Source organism: Hippoglossus stenolepis, chromosome 16, assembly GCF_022539355.2.
Source record: "Hippoglossus stenolepis isolate QCI-W04-F060 chromosome 16, HSTE1.2, whole genome shotgun sequence".
Classification (NCBI taxonomy): domain Eukaryota; kingdom Metazoa; phylum Chordata; class Actinopteri; order Pleuronectiformes; family Pleuronectidae; genus Hippoglossus; species Hippoglossus stenolepis.
In genome coordinates, this window is record NC_061498.1 from 5,158,328 (window position 1) to 5,171,204 (window position 12,877).

At 42.9% G+C, this 12,877-nt stretch overlaps 1 protein-coding gene across 2 annotated transcripts in view; it reads right to left on the reverse strand.

Annotated features, from left to right (window-relative positions):
- The window catches only part of cacna1ha (calcium channel, voltage-dependent, T type, alpha 1H subunit a), a 47,674-nt gene extending 36,290 nt beyond the window's left edge, over positions 1-11,384 (reverse strand). For both annotated transcript variants that reach the window (XM_035181115.2, XM_035181114.2), the window contains exons 1-5: positions 11,276-11,384; positions 9,928-10,061; positions 9,568-9,665; positions 5,468-5,627; positions 3,167-3,449 (exon numbers count right to left, since the gene is read on the reverse strand). In XM_035181115.2, the coding sequence (XP_035037006.2) occupies positions 3,167-3,449; positions 5,468-5,627; positions 9,568-9,665; positions 9,928-10,061; positions 11,276-11,368 (768 nt within the window). In that variant the 5' untranslated portion in view covers positions 11,369-11,384. The remainder of the gene's footprint in view (positions 1-3,166; positions 3,450-5,467; positions 5,628-9,567; positions 9,666-9,927; positions 10,062-11,275) is intronic.
- Between the last annotated feature and the right edge of the window lie 1,493 nt (positions 11,385-12,877).

Genomic DNA, 12,877 nt, shown 5'->3' on the forward strand with positions numbered 1-12,877 from the left:
AATGCTAATGAGCAGCTGAGATGATGAGCGGTGGCTCAGCTGAGCCAATAATACGCTCACACCTCAACATTTACACCTCAGCTAGCGCCACACATCACAGCGCCAGAGCACACACAACAATGGCACGAGTACAAACACACATGCCAACAGACACATGAATGCATACCTCTATGGATAGAGAGTCAAACGCACACCCACACACAACCTGGGACGACTAATCCCATCTTCTCTGGAAAGCTTCTCTTGCACCAGATTGACAAAAGAGCCAAGGATTCTCATTTGTGAGCAAAAGCACACTTCAAAAACATAATCGCTGTGTATTTTTTTATTCCATGAAAACAAACGGTACACAAGCAGCCATCAAAACCACCTAATGGTACAGAAATTAAATAAAAAACGTCGAGCCAGATCTGTGGGACAGTCAGGGAGTTCTCACACTTCACAACCTCATTCATCGAGTTAATCACAGATTGCAATGAAAATACAAATCGTCTTTCACACCACAAAATAAAAGACTTTCATTAAAGACCATTTACTCCGGAGTAAATGTGACTATAAAGTCCTGTTGCATGTGTTTGAAGGAGTCAATAAAACGCATGTGAAGGAAAAGAGGAGATTCTTAGTTGGTTCTTTTCCATCCTGGTTCAGAGATGGAGGCGAGAAACCTGAACAAATTACTCCCTGACCCTGAGGCCGACCTCTGCTCCTCAGCCAACCTGACGATGAGAGAACGCCGGCCGAGCGTTCAGCCTCGTAATACATGCTAATGTCATGCGTGTGGAGCAGAGATCGTGCTCTCGTGTGTCACTGGAGAATGACACATGGTTCTTGAATTCTCCTGGACACTAATGAGAGTGTCTCAGGGTCAGCGGTCATTAACTAGAGGGATGATCACTCTGACCTCCTTTACCTCTCCTCCTATGTTTTTAATCATTGCTTCACTCTTAGCTTGGATTTTTCTCTGTGAACTGGTTGTAAAACACAAACTAATTGACGATGAGGTAAATGATGTGAATGTCCAGATGGGTCAGAAACATTATCGTTCTCACTACAATAATTTTTGCCCGATTTCCCACACACGCACAAATTTTGGAACTCAGACCCAGATTAGAGCCAAATCGATTTGTCAGGCATCAATCGCTAGGTTTTTCTTTTTCTATATTTCTAACAGGCTAAATATATAAAGGTATCAGAGACAACTAGCTGTTCAGGAAACGACACACAGTTTTGTGTGCACTTCCCTGTGTCACTCTCCGGGTGTGTTTTCATATTTCTGTGTAGTGTGACCTCAGAACAGCTGCACTTAATAACAGGACAGCAGGTTGTGTAGTGTGAACTGCACAGCGAACCTATGACTTGGAAAGTGCTGCAGCCTGAACTTGTCTTTCGGAAGAAAATGTTTTAAACAACCAGTCAAACGTTAGAACCTGATCTTAAACAACCCTGGCTGCAGCTGGTTTCATTTCCACTGACCAATAAGAAGAAAACTCTGAAAACAACCGAGGAATGGAAAGAGGAAGCTGTCACTGTATATTTTGTGTATTGCCCAACCCGGGTCGGGACCCAATAAGCCACAGGTTTGACCGTGGCTGCTACCAAACGGGACATCATAACAGCTTGTTGAACTCTGCAGGAGTCGCAGGGTAACCCTGTAGTCACGTAATTTGAGGCCATGGGCTGAAATGTTTTTCAGAGCCCTGTGCTGAGATGTATAATTCATGTTCTTTATATTTACAGATGCAGGAGGAATAGAGCGGTAGACTGGGATAACAAGCCTAACAGCTCATTTACCATTCAATAACACACTCGCTTTTTTTCAACATACATTCACTCTCTCTCCCTCTGTATCGCCATCACTTTTATTTTCCTGTCTCATCTTTTACTCTGTTTCGAAATGCTAGAATGTTTTTACAGAGGATAAACAATCACATCGTATTAGGGCCACGTTGAATAAAAGAAAACTCTGAGATTATGAAAATCAAGTCGTAATATCACGAGATTAAAGTCAGAATATTGTCCTGGGTGGAACCCGGGGCACGTGTCATCAAGCAGTTAACAACAGGCTGTGATGAAGACGTGTACATTTCTACATAATGCGACCAGGGTTGTTTACACGGTGGTGTATTGTTCACTCAGGGTATATCGGAATATCAGTGTCCAGTTTGGAGTCTGACACCAAGGATGCTTCGCTTTGTGCTTTGTTTTCCATGTTGTCTCCTTGTGTATTTGTACTAACTAGTCTTTCCTCCAGCTCCAGGGTCATCACGTCTGCCACGGCGCTGCACAATTCTCCACCACAAAGCCGGCTCATCTCCCCCAGCCTCTAGGTTTCCTCGTTCCCCTGCCAGCCCGGGCTTCATCCTCCGCTCTGCTCTGCCAACTGACATTTCCGTTCCCCCTCAGTCTTTGTCTACTGGAATCCCTTTTCCTATTCGTCGCCATCCACTCGAGTGTCACAATAAACACTTTCTTGGTCATTGTCAACACAAGTGTGTGTGTTTTCTTGCATTTGGCTCCACCTGCCACAACGTAACAGCCCAGTGAACTAAACCATACAAACTTTATATTCATCTTTGAATTTGGATTTACCTCCTAAACAATGGCCGTTACAATAGATTCAAAATGAATGTGGAAAAAAATGTGTGGAAAACTAAAGGACCAAAAGAATCTAATCTTTAAAGCCTCTGACACTGGGATTAAGTGTCCGTTTGTGTGTGTGTGTTCAGTATTCATGGTGTTTGGGGTGTTTTTCAGGTACGGCTCTTTGAGAAAGACGTGTTGTGTTGTTTTTGTTACACACAGAGAAAGATCTATCAGCAGGCCCTGGTCAAATCTATTGAAAAAAAAAGGGTTGGAATTCATATCACAGCAGCTCAGACGGCGTCACCACAAAGACCAGCACGGTCTCCAAGGGAGCCGCAATCAGCAGGAGGGGGAACAAGAGAAAAATATGTTTGTGTGGAGAGGAAAACGCTTTCGGTCATGATACAAGTCCTCTGTGGGCCTGAGTGGAGGAACGTCTGACTTTGACCTTTCAATACATGTGAAGTGGAAAATAAATGTCCAGGTTTGAGAAGCTTCGATATGACAAAATTAGAGCAAAATCTACAAAAGCTCCAGAGTTTTAGCTTCCACATCCAAAACTGTCACTTTCAACCCCGCTTACCTGGAATATGGCTATCCAGGCGTAGCCAATGTTGTCGAAGTTCACAGCTCCTTTGTGAGGGTTGAAGTTCCCGGCTTGACACACATTATAGTACCGGTTCCAGTTTACGCAGCCATTTGAGCTTTGATGCGGAGCCTCCAGTGAGCATTCCATCTTTTCCTCAATGTAGGGCGGCAAATCATTGCAGCGCAGCATCCCGTTCTCGCGCGGAGCCGAGCAGATGAACGGGCTCTCCTCGCCCTCCTCAGACATGTAGTAGGGCTCGAGGGACTTGTTGTACAATCTGAATGGAAAAAGTATAAAAACACCACTGAAAGACATCACAGTGAATGAAACGTTAGTCTTACACGGCTGATTGATTGGTGAGTACTTCCTGAGGTTTGTAATCACTAGAAACAAATCTTTTAAACTTAAATCCTCAATTTACTCAAAACGATCTCTACCCTGATGTTTCCATTCATAAAATGTATACATTTCACTTCACAGTTTCAGTTCACAGTCTCAGTTTGGCCACAACATCCTCATCGCGTCAGACAAATCACTGAATGTGTACGAGGTATGATAAAAAAAACTTCCATCACATTTAATATACACTTTGCTTCACGTAAAAGAAAAAAATACCACGAATATTTCGTATTCCAAGGAAAACTACACATCAGTCAAAATACTCAGCGAACGAGGCATCAAGTCAGTATCCATGGCGACAGCTAATATTTCCTACTTATGGAGCAGCGTGGGTGAGAATGTTCCATTATAGTTCACCTGCTTAGTTATTCTCCACCTCCCTTAAAGTGGAGAGCCCTCCACCACAGTGAGTGTTCCTTTCTGCAGAGTGAAGTGCGAGTGGGGAGGAACCAGTGGTTGGGTTTTTAGAGAGACTTTTCCAGTCTGCTGCCTCATTCCTACAGTGTTCCAGCCCCCTTGTATCCTCCTGGTCTGCTTCTCTCTCTGTTTTCCTCCTGGATGCTGACTCTCCGCTTGCTTTTGCATCTGTAGCGTACGAACTGTTGACATATGATCTATAAACGCTGACTTGATTGTCTGAAGCCTGCACATTGCCAGCACAGAGAGTAATGTTGTTAATGTCCAGGTCCCTGAAGGATTCTGTCGATGGACCTCGTTGAGAGACATTCAGCAGAAACAGAAGTTATACATCACACTGGAAATATATGTGAGATGCTGGCTAGTCAAAATAAAAAAAAGTCCCCGGCGAGGAAATACGAAGCTGCTGCTGCTCTCTCTCTGATCAGCGTTCAGCGACATTAACTCTGGTACAATTTGCACCATTACATCAAAAACAGAAAGGTCCAAGGTTTTCTTAATTATGTTTTTCGGCTTAATGAGGTTTTGAACCTTGAAGATGTGTTTTTTTTTCTTTCCACATGACTAAACTGATGTCTGATGTTCTTTCTCTGTATTAGTGGTTCTATACATGTTTATCTATTTATGTGTTTATCTTATTTGGTAGATCGTAAATGTTTGTCACATATCTATAATTTTGCGTGTTAGATTGAATCAAAAGGCAATAGATAGGTTATTATCATTTATTCATAGTAATAAGAATCATTATTATGATTATAGCATAAAGTTGGTTTATCAAAGTTTTTGTAAAATGTTCAGGATTTACTTTATACGATTTTATGATTAAACCTGACATCTGCAAAGAAGAGGAATTTAATTTCTTCATCTAAGAGTTTCAGAGCTGGTGGATTGTACTGCTCCAATTTACAGGCACTTATATGTTAACCAACATTATCCTGAGGCTACATCTACACACGTCACTTTTCTCTCCACCCTCTCAGTGTAACTGACAGGTCACACTGAGCGTCACACCCCAAGGGCTCCACTTGGATAAGTTGCAATTTCTGTATTTTAACTTAAGGCAGAAGACGACTGTGACTCTCTGTGACAACTCAGCACAGATGAAAGAGACAAGAGAAGAAACGAAGAGTAGAGGGCAGAGGAAAGAAAGAAAGTTTATGTTTGAATGAAGTGGGGCTGAGCATGTTGGAAGGTTTCACATGTGCACGCTGGAGGCACTGCTGGTGACCACATGGACAACTGCTAAGTCAAGCAGGGTTCATGGTGGACTTGTTTTCTATTTGAGGGCAAATTAAAATTTATGGCAACATCTAAGTGTTCCCCTGTAGTCTGTGTTTTCCAGTCATCTAAACTCAAGGAAAACCGTCTCGAATCTGATCCTACACTCCGCTAACTTATTCCTCCCACGACTCAAATGCAAAGAGAATTTCCTAGGGACCATCATTCCAGCCCCGGACGGACATGAGGAAGTGTCCTTACGTTTTTACATCCTCTCCCAGGAAGCAGCGGTTGCGCAGAAGTCCCGCCCACAGCTGGACTCCCACAATGCCGAAGATGAAAAAGACAAAGAAGCAGAGGAGGAGGACGTTTCCTAACATGGGCAGAGTGTCCAGCAGCAGCGTCACCAGGATCCGCATACCTACATAGAGGGAGACACAGAATAAAGATGCAATCAGCAATTATTAGTTTGATGAATTCTTCCATCCCACATGCACAACACGCGTGTGTGAAGTTCACATGTTTAATGTATGTGCTCCTTTATTAACCTCCTGATCGGTGCACACCCTGACAGCCTCTATTGATCTCAGGAGATTGGAACCCACAACTTCCCGCCCACAGCCAATATGATTACAACTGATGACAATACTGAAACTGACAGTTTGACATTATTTCTCCCTCTGGGATTTGAACTCGCAGCTTTCCTGTGGCCACGGTTATCTAACCACGTGCGTTCAGCATCCATCTCCAGTTGTCAGATGTGTTTAGCGTCAGCAGAGTCAGGGATCCAGTCCCCGAGGTCCTCACAATGTGTTCTGTCCCCGTTCACATGTATCACATGTATCATCATTCCAGGGAAGCAGTGTCAGAGCTAATAAGTAGAATTAAAAGAACGTAATTCATTTCTAAATGAACAACCCGACACATAAATATGTTGTGATTACAATCACTGGGAGTGTTTCTTCATTTTGTGTTGACATTTATCTTCTAATTCCAGAAGTCGCTGTCTGTTTTTGGTTCACATATCTCAAGAACTTTTCAATTCTCCGTTTCACACTTGGCATGTGTATTGTTTAGGGCCCAAAGAAACTCAGTGTAAAATTTGGAACCATTTGGATATGCAATATGTTCAATATGAATAAAAAATCAACAATCAGGCGACCGGCGCTGTGTAGCAGCGGCGGCTGAGGCTCATTAACATAACTGACGTTGTCGATCATGATAACAACTTTGAATAAACAGGGAAAAGCTCTTTGTGCAGCAGCGGTGGTTGCGGCGGCTTCACGGTTCTGCACACCGAGCCACACAACCCATCTCTACCTGCCACTGACAATGTTATTGAATATAATTAATAATTTAGAATCAAAAAGAAAACGAGAAAAGAGAAAATGCTGAAAGGAACACTTTGACGATGTGGAGGCCTCCTCTTGGTCCTGAGAGTCCTGGTGGTTTTACTCTGTGAAGCACGTACCCACTGGGAGAGAATGACTCACCAGTACTTAGTGTGTATCCATGTGTACTCATTAGCCACAAAGATTGTGTCGGGGACATTTCTTCTACACGGTGGCAAAGCAGGAAATCTCCTGGGATGGTTTTTTTTTCGCTTTAGTCTTCACGATTACAAAATAAAGAAGAAAGCTCTTAATCCATCCATCGTTCATCAATCCATTCATCCTCCCTTAATGAGTCACTGTTCCCAGCTCACACTGCAGATCGAAAGTTCTACGTTTCAGCCTGAGAGATGTGACAGCCGAGCAGGTAAGTGTCAATCCATCAAGACGGAGCTCTGATGAGATGCAGTCATTGCCTCAAGGTGGAGCAGAAACCAGGAAATCGTTGTCAGACACAGGGAGTGTGTTCATAAAGGTAAAGTGATTCTCTGATCACCAGTATCTCTCATATGTTCTGTGTGTTTTCCTAACGAGATGGTTTAGTTATTGGCCTTTTTTATATCTGCCAGCTGGTGATTCTCTTTTGCTATTTACCGTTTCCGTTGCATCAGTATGGGAATGGCAGACCACGTCCTTCCAAGGAGACGGCCCCTGAATTAGTTCACAGCTTATCTTGTTGAAGTTGTTGCACCTTGATAAAGTAAATTCTCAGGTCACCGGCGTTACAGCCGACAGTCATGTGGAAAAAAGAAAAACTCCATCCAAGCTACTTGTACAGTTAGAAAGTACAAACGTATGATAACGTACGTGGTGGGACAGAAAAGTGTCTGTCAGTTGGCGGACGTTCTGCAGAACCCCCCCATTGCAATACACAGCCTTCTGAACCTGAAATAAACACGGAGTGCTGCTCGGAGTATCCAGGCTACAGCAGGAAAACACATTTAACATCTGTCTCACAAATATTTCCCATCCACTTAGGTACAAAGACAAACAGACAGGGCAGAGTGATCGCAGGATGGCTCGAGACAAACAGAGATGCTAAGTAGGGAGGGAAAAACTGTAAAATGGCTATTAGACTGGCGATTAGTCTGGCGGGTGTGCAACCTCTAACACTCAATCCCTCATCACTATTTCTATGGAGAACACAGAGCAGAAGAAGAAGAGGGAGGAAACGATGGAGGAGGTGAGCCAGTAGCTGTTTGTGTACTTGCGAGTATTCGAGTGTCAGAGCTTTGGGGTGTGTTTGTGCTCGTCTGTATCTACGCTGACCTCGAGTTCCCAGCCCCAGGTAACACCTCCTATTGTCATCCTCATTGCAATTCTCTCCCTCCTCTTCCTCCCCCCTCTGCCTCCCTGTGTCAGAGCCTTCAGGGAGCAACTGAAAACTTGTTAGTTGTTTTTTTAAGTTGTTCTTCACCTTGTACAGGGCCGTAACGGCTGTTTCTCAGGGCTGCAATATGGTTAATGTTAATTCTCTTTTGTGCTCACAGAGATATAACGTTGAGTGTGTGTGTGTGTGTGTGTGTCTGTGCGAGAGACTTTTTGTGGTGATGGCTTGAGAGAAACAGACAACCTGTCATGCTTTATGATCCTGTTTGGGTTATCTGCAGCGCCCAAAGCACCAACGACCCACAGACACACACACACACACACACACACACACACACACACACACACACACACACACACAGAGCCACAGCTACAGCCAGACATCTATCACCCTGACAACATATACCAAGTCAATGTAGTAAAAATACTCCAAGGTGTTCTCCAATGAGGTACGACAAGATGCTGGTGCTTTATGAACATTTAAATCCTTAAAATGCTCATCATGTTGACATCAGACGAAAATCTGTGCAGTTTACAACAAGACACTCCGTCCATACAGCTGTGAGAGGTGTACAGCGTTGCAAAAATGACTATATCACTACTGTCAGAGTCTGAAAACCAGCTTGGCCGCTTGCCTAATGTATGCTGGTTAATAATCTTGCACGTTGTTATGACACCGTTGTCTGGTGACCCTCTTTAGCTGTAGATTCATGGCCACTTCTGTCACGGAGCTTTTAGTAAAATGACAAACTATGTGCAAGTTCTCCCTTTGCACTGGAACAACACAACCTCTGGAAGGGAGATTAAAGCCAACGTCGGTCAAGTTACCGTTAAGTGGCGAGAATACACAAAGCAGAATGAGTTTAACACGTAGATTTCACTTTGCACAACGCAATGCAAAATTGACAATAGGTGGCAGTGCAAATAATTTACTTGCAGGAACTCACAGTTGTTTTACTTTGGGGGCAAATAACATGCATTTTTGTGTGGAATACCGTTGAAACAAAAATATAATATATTAAGTCTCATAATCCCCAGTTACCATAAGATAGCAATGGGTAATTGAATGTTAAATGTGCACCAGACCAATGTTAATAGTTGACAAAAGAAAGTAAATTAAAAAGTCTTATTACCTTGTTGTATGATATTTGCAACACGACAATATTGTAAAAATAAAATAATGCTCCACTCTTAATTGTTAATTTTATATAATCTTTGTCACATAACTCAATAGTTCCTTGATCTTCCATGGTGTGTCCACAGACCAGTATAGACACTCTGGTATGCTGGGCTGCTTCTGAAGACCTTGATAGTTTACCCCCTTCTACCAATGAGGAAGAGCAGCTCTGGATGTCAGCAGGGAACGTGATCTTCCTCCTCGGATACAGTTGAAGATGTGGCAGGTTTTGGATCACTGACGATCCAGAGCTGCTCTTCCTCATCAGGAGAAGACGAGTCAAACTTAAAACCATCAGAAGCAGTCCATGCAGTCACATGGTTTTACGAAGTGGTCAGAATAAAACATTTGAGGACCACAAACAAACAAAACAGAAACGATCTCATGAAAATAAAGTGGGTTTGCACATGCTCTTCACTGATCAGGTGGCATTGAGAAAATCAAATACTGCACAATGGACTTACTTGGAACTCTGTTGATCGCCCGCAGTGGCCTGAGCACTCGGACGGTACGGATGGCTGACAGACTGGCGTTGTGACCATCCACAGAGTACTCCATCACCCTGAAGTCACAGGAAGTCAGAGATTTTATTATTTGCACGCACAAGTGTAATGCACTCCTGCATGTGTGTGTGTGTGTGTGTGTGTGTGTGTGTGTGCACGTGTGATTATTCGTTTGCTTCCATGCTCGTCTGTTTCATTCCTGTTCATCATCAGGGTAACAGGGAGAAATGAAATGGTTTATTTATGCTAAGCAGACGACCATAATCTCGCTGCAGATGACTTGTGGGAGTGAGTCAACAAAGCAATGTGGGAGATACGAACCCTGCCATGACAATGACGAAGTCAAGCTGGTTCCACTTGTCACCAAGGTAACAATTGGGGCCGAAGATTCCCAGGGCCACCATCTTGATGACCATTTCCACGGCAAAGAAAGCGAAGATGCAGTCGTCCAACACCTGGTCACACGCGATGGGGAAAAAACAAACACAGTCAGAATTCATGTGCAATCAGAGAAAGTTAACTTCCTGCCAACAGAGAATGTTCCCGTCGTTTTCTAGTTTCCTCATCGACGCAGTCACATTATGAAAGAAACTGTGAGAGTGCAAGTGGAGGTTGTCTGAGAGCGTTCTTGTCTCCATTAGTTAGTTTCATCCCAGCAGGGAATAGCTCTGGTTATGGCTGTGTCTCCATTAATTAGACATCTACCACGGCAAAGAAGAACATCTGTATTTGAATATAATGAGCACGTGTACGTGAGCCGAGAACCAACAAGACTCTACAAAAAAGAGCATCTGGAATCAAATGAGAAAACCAAGACAATATTACCATAAATCTAACAACTGGACTTTATTATCTTATTTTTCTCCCAGTCAACTCACATGAAACTAAAACTGAATGTGAAATCCTCCCTTGATATAAAGGAAACATTTAACTTATTATTAGACCTTATTATAATCTGTGTACATATTTGTACACGGCGCTGAAATTAGAAAGGACTTGTTTAACACTTGTGAGAACGCACAGGCTCAGAGGCTCTGGACTTTCTCCATAGTTTCTCCTGCCAGCCCTGTAATAAAAACTCTGGATAATGTCTTTTCAAACTAAAATAAAACACATATCAAACAATACAAAATACAAATAGAAAATAAATACAAAAAGTGAAAAAGAAAATGTAAAATAGACGGAAAAGACACAGACGAAGATTTCAACTTGGAATTCGAGAGCTTTCGGTGATACCGACAGTGGAGACGTGTTGTAAACACATCTCCGGCATGCTGTGCCACCCTTCGCCCCTGAACGCTTCAGAGACTTCAGTGTTGTAAACACATCTGAACGGAGAATCTCCTGCTGCGCTCCACATATGTAAAGGCAAACTCCAGAGACAGTCTGGACCCCACTGTGCAGACGTTCTCTGGAGTTCCTGTCTGACTCTTAAAGATGAATAAGTTATAAAAACATACATTTAAATGATCAAACCAGATCTAAAAATGTCCAATATGGGACCTTCATGAACTATTCTAGGTATATTCTAGATATACTTGGTTTATATGAAGCATTTGGATACTGAAAGAGACATTTCTAGATCCCGTGTATCCTGCTGCATTACTGTGACCAGACCTATCCCACACTATGAGAGGTAAGAACATGTCCCAATGGAGGGAGCACTGACCTTGAGGATGCGGCACCACTCTAACTGGCAGGAGACATCTTCACAGGGCTGGAACATCCCCAGAGTCACACAGTTGAGCAGGATCACCAGCATGGACACGTGCTCGAACCACGTGCACGAGGGAGTTAAGGTAGAAACGTACATGGATGTGATTTCAAACCAGCAATGACACAAGAGAAGAGGTTTACTTACTTGACCCAAAGGAAGCAAAGCAAATAAGAAAAAGCTTAATGTAAACGGTTTAATCCTGGGTGACATTCAATGAGCAGCGTGATCAGGTGCGAGGTGTCGTCCACGAGGGGGGGCAGCGATAATCTGAGCTCCAGGACTCAAAAGACTCAAATATGATGTTCAATCCAAGACACACAGAGACAAAGACATATTCAAGACACTTTTGACTATGAGAGGAACCTGAAGTACCTGGAGAACATCCACACAGACATGGGGGGGGATATGCAAACCACTGTTTATACAACTAAACTAGAATCAAAGTTTCCGACAAATAATGTGAGCAAACAAAAGCCAAAGAAACACACTGGCTTCGGATGTTGACAGGAAGTTTTGTTTCAGCCTAATGTGCTTAATGGGTCAAGTAATGACCAAGTGGGCCCTGGCTGCTCGTCTGAATTACAGGCCTCTCTACAATTTCACAAATAAACATTTTTGTAATGGATTTTAATGGCTCCATGTCTACTGAGTATCCTGCTGTAGTGTTTGCTAATACAGATTAATGACAGAAGTGCATCCTCAAGAAACGAGGCTGGAGTATCACAACGACGGATGGGGATTCGAAAATCCTACATGTTTGTGGCCATTAGTTGAAAGACAGGAAAAGAGAAACAGAAAGCATCTTCGTAAGTGAAGATGAAGTCTGAACATAATTTCCACAGCATATAAAAGCACTTTATTTTATCCATTTTGGACAACGTTTATTTTATTCTTTCTTTCCTTTAATTCAGTTTCTAACGCGCTCACGAGTGGATGGGAGTCCTGTGGCCTCGTTGGTGCCTCACTGCATGAACATGGAGAGATAATGAAACGCCATTAATCAAACCAGGCTATAGACACTTAAGTAAAGTGATAACATATATAAAATATTACACAATATTAATATCAGTAAATTCAAGAGAAAAGGAGAGAGGATGAGGGATAAGACGAACAACAGCAGGAATGAAATAACGTCTCCTCGACTAAAAAGGAACTGATGCTGCTTTTTCTGTTGCACTTTGGCTTCTGTCACACATGCGCACACACACACACACACACACACACACACACACACACACACACACACACACACACACACACACACACGGTACTGAAGTCTCCAGAGGAGAGCAGTGTTCTAATTAGAAAAGGAGGTAAAGCAGAAAACAAATGGTGACCATTGACTTCTACATTATTCATGCAGAGAGACGTACATATAGACTCACAAAACCAACACACAATATGCAGATTACATTCAGTTGCATTCACACACACACAATTGGAAATTACTCCTGTAATCAGGGGCCAGCACAGAAGTTTGTATCAGCGGAAAAGTTTGAACTAAAACTTTTTTTTCCTGAACCGACTGTGACCTGCTCCAGCTTGAATTCACCT